The sequence below is a fragment of the Orycteropus afer genome, unplaced genomic scaffold (genome assembly GCF_000298275.1).
Source record: "Orycteropus afer afer isolate SDZICR_OR568_19922 unplaced genomic scaffold, OryAfe1.0 scaffold00014, whole genome shotgun sequence".
NCBI classification, from domain to species: Eukaryota; Metazoa; Chordata; class Mammalia; order Tubulidentata; family Orycteropodidae; genus Orycteropus; species Orycteropus afer.
In genome coordinates this window covers 13,419,970-13,426,090 of record NW_006921601.1, presented here as the reverse complement: position 1 = coordinate 13,426,090, position 6,121 = coordinate 13,419,970, and the positions used below count along the sequence as shown (strand labels likewise).

The window sequence follows — 6,121 nt, the reverse complement described above, 5'->3', positions numbered from 1 at the left end:
ATACTCCACGGCCCATTTAAGTGACAGTCCTGAGAGAGGAAGTTGAGTGTACTACTAGATATTGGGAATGATATATTGGGCTTCAGACAATGAAACTATAGTGAAAATTATTTCACCTAATGTTATACATACACTTCTAATTTGACCATAAGTTTGATTCTTAAAGAATCAAACGTATTAAAATTATCTATATTTTCTCATATTCAGTCATTTCTGGGTCTTATTGTTTGACTTTTTTTCTGTTTATGCAGGTCATAAAGTTACATTACCAATAAACGTACCACTGTATTGACTTAAAAAAATAAAAAGATGCTAGATATTTTCTGTATGTTTACCCTCCATAAAGCCCTCTGCTGTCCTGGAGCCCTCTGCTGCTTCTTGCTGTCCCTCAGGGTACCCAGAGGATTGGGGAGAGTGCCATACCTTTCCTCATACCTCTACCTAGAGCACTCTTTCCCAGTCTGCATACCTGAACAACTCCTTCTTACCCTTCAAACTACAGCAGAAGGCTTACTTCCTTCTTAAAACATTCTTTAACCCCATTTTTCCCCAGGTAAAAGGTGGGCTACTTCCTGTGGTCCTGTGGGCCATACAATGCTTTGCATAGCTCCTGTGATACTCAAGTGCAAATATTTGTTTCCATATCTGACACCTTCATTAGTCTGTGAGCCACTATAGTCAGGAACAATGTTATATTCAGGGTTGCATGCCTAACACTCAGATACAACACAGCCTAGCATAAAATGGGTGCCCTGAACATATTTGTTAGATAAATAAATGGCTGAATGACCAAATGAGTGATTTAATGAATAATACAATTAATTAATGAATTATTAATGAATAAATGAAGTGATGAATAGGCTAATTAATGAATTAACAAAGGGATGACTAAAGAATGAAAGAGTAAATGAATAACTGAATGAGTCGATGATTGAGTGAAGAAAGATTGGGACCCTAATTAATGGAAAGTCACTGTTTTGACCAACTTTAACTTCTTCAGGCCTTCGCTCTCTCTTGCTTCAGTCCTGGCTATAAGCTAGACTTGAAGCTACACCCAGGGCTTCCATTCCAGCCAGGCCTCAGTTGCATTTTCCAGCTTCCAGAAAGTGGGGCTCACCCCAGTCAGCCCTTTCTCTGTTCTCCTTCCCACCCCCAGCCTCCCCTCTCCACTGCAGCCATAGCCAGCACCACTTACAGCTCAGCCTCACAGCCTCTCGTGCCACATCTGGGTCTCGGCTGAGACGGGCCAGGGTAACTGCAGCTTTCTGCTGGACTCGCTCACATGCCGCCACCTCAGCAGGGTTTCCAGACCTTGGCTTCTCAGACAGCATGCCCACGATAAGCTGGACCCCTGGGCAGGAAACAATGAAAATTGACACCCATCCTCTACGTGGGGCCTTTCCCATCAAGACCAGCTGGATGAATAGATGTAGAGTTCAAGCAAAGGCTGTGAGGTGGACTTAAGGGGTCTCAATACCTGTACTCTTTCTGCTGGGATGTTTCTGAGTCCATGTACTCAGAAAGTGTTCCTATGTCACAAACCTGAGAAAAGGCATCGGGAGGACATACCTGCAGCCATGTAAATTGCATAGTCAATGCATGATCCCCCTTAAACCTCCCAGCAGTCTCATGAAATAGATACAGAGAGAAGTGAAATACCTTGCCAAGGGTCACTCAGGTAGTAGTTGGGATAGCTTGTATCAGAACTCAGATAATCTGATTATTCTTCCTCCCCTCTTCACCTCCAACACTGGATGCATCTGAGACATGACCAGAGGTGATTAAGTTCCCTTGATGGAAGGTGACCCAAGCCTAAGCTGAATAACGGTTGATAGAATGTTTTACAGAGGATTCAAACACTGGAAGAGGATGGAATAGATAGACCAAGAGATTTAAAACTGAATTTAGTCTACTTGGAAGCCACCCATCCCCCAAAACCTGATCTGTCCTCCAATTGTTCTTGGATCCCACACCCAAGTCCACTCCAACCTCTATGTTTTTGCCCATGTAATTCTTTCTGCAGAAGATGTCCTTTTTCTTCCAACTTACCATCTAAATACTTCCCAGCCTTCGGGTTGTAGTAAAACTCCACCTTGTATGTGAGGCACACCCCAACTTCCCCAGCCCCCAGCCCCTTTTCTGTATCCAGTGGCTCCTGCCACTTTAGAATGAACTTAAACCCAAACACAGCCCAGGGTATTTTGCTTTGTTTTGGAGTTTTGGTTTTGTTTTTTGCTAATATGCAAATTGGAAGAATTCTATAAAATTCCAGATCTCTGATTTCTAAAATATTACCTCCTGATCTGGCGACACTGAGCCCACATTTCTGCATAAAAACCCTTTGCTGGAGCTTATTATAAGCTTATCCTTTTAAGTGAGTTTGATCCAGTCCCTCTGAGGCCAACTCATCCATTTATATTACCTGTCTGGATCCTGTGGACATGAGTTTGCAACCTATGGCCTATATCATCTAGCCAGAAGGTCCATAGAGTTCATCTAGCTCAGTCCTCCGTCTTTCAGTTTCACCAGGGAACATCTTAAGTTCTGAGGGAGGAAATGATCCCCAAGTTCACAAAGGAGCCAGTTTCAGTCCAGTGTCTCAACACACATGTCTCTCTGAATCTCTTGTTTTAGCACTTAACCAGATATATCTGCTGTTTTATACTTTCCTAGATCTGCATGGACAGGAACTATGAGTTACATAGTTAGGGACCCTGAGACTATTCAGACTATGGGAGGGGGGCAATCCTTTCTCTGGTAGGTAACTTGAGTGCCACATTTCTCCTTCTTAAAGACTTGAGAGACTCTGTTGTTGTTGTTGTTGTTATATGCCATCGAGTCTGCCCAACTCATAGCGACCCCTCCTTGGGTTTCCGAGGCAGTATCACTACAGAAGTAGGATTGCCCAACCTTCCTTCCGAGACTCTGTATACCCTGCTTTTCTTAGCCCCTATTAACTCTGCACCATACACTCTAGTCTTGGGGCAAGATGCTTCTCCCCAAACCCTCTCCCTCACCACAGAATGGAACATGGTCTCCCAATTCCCCATGACCACAATGTCCCTAAGGCCAATTCATGACTGTAACATCCTGGGGTATTTACTGGTAGGGATATAAACAGGGAGTGCCAAAGTCACAACTTGGGCAACTGCTACAACCTTAAGAAATTTTACTAATTCCTCCTAGTCAAGGTTCCTATCAAGAAACCATTTTTCCTGCTAACAATTATTAGCTATTAGAGATACATATCAAAACAACAATTAGATATCATCTCACCTCAGCAATAATAGCAAAATTCAATAAGACAGAAAATAACAAATGCTGGCGAGGGTGTGGAGAGATTGGAACTCTCATACACTGCTGGTGGGACTGTAAAATGGTATAGCCACTGTGGAAAATAGTATGGCATTTCCTTAAAAAATTGAAAACAGAAATACTATTTAATCCAGAAATTCCATTACTAGGAATATATCCTAAAGAGGTGAGAGGCAGGACACGAATAGACATATGCACACTCATGCTCGTCACAGCACAATTCACTATAGCACAGAGATAGAAACAACCTAAGTTCCCATCAACAGATGAGTGGATAAACAAACTATGGTACATTCACACAGTGGAATACTATGCAACATTAAAGAATAATGAAGAATATACAAATCACCTCACAATGTGGATGAATTTAGAGGACATTATGCTGAGTGAAATAAGTCAATCACAGAATGACAAATATTGTATGAGTCCAGTATTGTAAAAAGTCAAGGAAAGGTTTACTCAGGGAAGGAAATTCACTTTGTTGGTTACTGGGGAAGGGAGGGGAAATTTTCATACTAGTTGGGGGTCACATGTTGATTTGTGTGAGGGGAGGGGCAGTATGGTAAGAGGTGTGACCAGACAATGGGGAAAAGGAGGCTACAGAAACATGCACAAAAGATACAAACAGAGGCAAATACTATTATATGCACAGAATTTCATTACCAGTGTGAACAAACACCAGACTATGGGTAAATGCATAGACAGATGGGAATATCAGGTGGGGGTAAGTAAACAGGAATATAGCCAAGATCAGGGATAGATTTGGCTGACAACAGTCTTACTTATGTATTTGTGCTACAAAATTATCCACATACATCACAGAAGTAACAAAGAACAAGGTTGGAATAGCTTCTCAGAGACAACCAAACACCTTGAGGGAGAGAATCACCAGGCCTGCAGGCTCAGGACCATAGTCTCAGGGTACATGACGCTCAATTGGCACAACATAGTACATAAAAATCTTGTTCTACATCCTACTTTGATGAGTAGTGACTAGAGTCTTAAAAGCTTTTGAGCGGCCATCTAAGATGCAATTATTGGCCTCCTTTTGTCTGGATCAAAGAAGAGTAAAGAAAATCAAAATTTGGAAACAATTAGTCCAAAGATATGATGGACTACGAGGACCTCAGCCTTCACAGCCCTTAGTACCGGAAGAACTAGATGATGCCCCACCACCAATGCCAACCACTCAGAAAGGGATAAAAAAATGGAGATCCTGGATAGAGTGTGGGGATAAATGTGGGACAAAATTCAAAAACACAAAAATGACCAGAATTACTGGTCAGATAGAGATTGGTAGAACCCCCAAGACTATGGTCCCAGGTTATCCTTTGGGCCTAGAAATGGACTCACTTCCGTAGATTAGCTCTCAGCCCAACAGTAGAAAGACCTACAAGCAGAACACCTACCCTAGAGAGATGCACCCCATAGATCAATCAGCCATGAGACATCAGAAGGGCAGTATTCACACAGAGGGAAAGCTGGACAGACAGGATGCATAAATAAGAACAGCACAGGGAAGAGTAGTCACAGAGAGGCGAGGGGAAGAGAGTTTTTTTATGGTTGGGGACTCTTTTTGGGGCCATGAAATCAAATGTGCATGAACTATTGAGAGTAAAACAAGTCTGCTTTGTAAATTTGCAACCAAATCATAATTTAAAAAAAAAAAAAAAATTTCAAACCCCACATTTGTTCCTGGAGTCTAACAAAGAATTGTTCCTTACATACTAGCAGGTAAGGTCCACAAAGCAAAGATATTTTTCTGTTTTCTGCATGGATACATTCCAAATGTCCAGAACAGTGTGCTTTACACACAATAAACACTCAAATATTTGTTGAATGAATATCAAATGAATGGATATGACTATATTCCTGTGAAAAGTCCTACAAATATATAAATATTCAGTTTCCTTTAAATGTATACTTTATAAGTCTTTATAGAAAAAGATACTATCTATTGAAATCAGGGCTGCTGAGGGAGACTCAGAAAGTGTTTTCTAAGTTCTAGCCAAGCTCAGTGCCAGGCAAGATGCCTGAGAATTAAAGGGATGTTACGGCTTCAGAGGCCAGCCTCCAACACCATACTCCGTCTTCAAAATTCTCTCCATCTCAGCCCTGCCCCTTGAAGAGAAGCAATATTGCCTGAGAAGGCGACGCCAAGCTATTATATTGGCAAATAACAGCTTGAGCTGCCCTGGCCTGCTCCCCACTATGCTCTTGTCCAATGATCATAACCTCTGACCTCTTATCCCCAACACTCACATAGCAGGACAGACACCAAATAACTAGACTTCTAGGGCAAGGCAATTCAAAGTCTCAAGCATCCTTGTAAGCGGGCTGCCTTTCAAATGCCCAGCCTGCATCACAGGGCTTGCCTTACTCAGACCTAGGAATCCTGCAGCCGTTCACGGACCCTGGCTGCAATTGTTGACCCCTCTCATCCTGCCCCAATTTAGTAAATAGTTCCTCCATCAAACTTTCTTCAATGAAACCCTGTAAGACTGCCACTGTTGCTTGAAATAACTGATATGCTTAGTCTAGTGCTTAGTTTGCACCAGATACTCTCCTAATGTTATTTTTATATATGAACTCATTTAATCCTCCCAATCATTTCTATGGAGTTGTTGTTGTTGTTGTTGTTGTTGTTAGGTTCCATCGAGTGGTTTCTGACTCATAGCGACCCCATGCACAGAAGAATGAAACACTGCCTGATCCCACACCAGCTCCACAATCCCTGCTATACTTGAGCCCATCATCGCAGCCACCATGTCAATCCATCTCGTTGAAGGCCTCCCCCTCTTTCGTC

General features: G+C 42.2%; 1 protein-coding gene across 1 annotated transcript in view; it reads right to left on the bottom strand.

Moving 5' to 3' along the window:
- INSC (INSC spindle orientation adaptor protein) overlaps positions 1–6,121 on the bottom strand; it is a 176,335-nt gene that overhangs the window by 18,492 nt on the left and 151,722 nt on the right. The window contains exon 11 of the mRNA XM_007955450.2: positions 1,196–1,351. Within this exon, the coding sequence (XP_007953641.1) occupies positions 1,196–1,351 (156 nt within the window). The remainder of the gene's footprint in view (positions 1–1,195; positions 1,352–6,121) is intronic.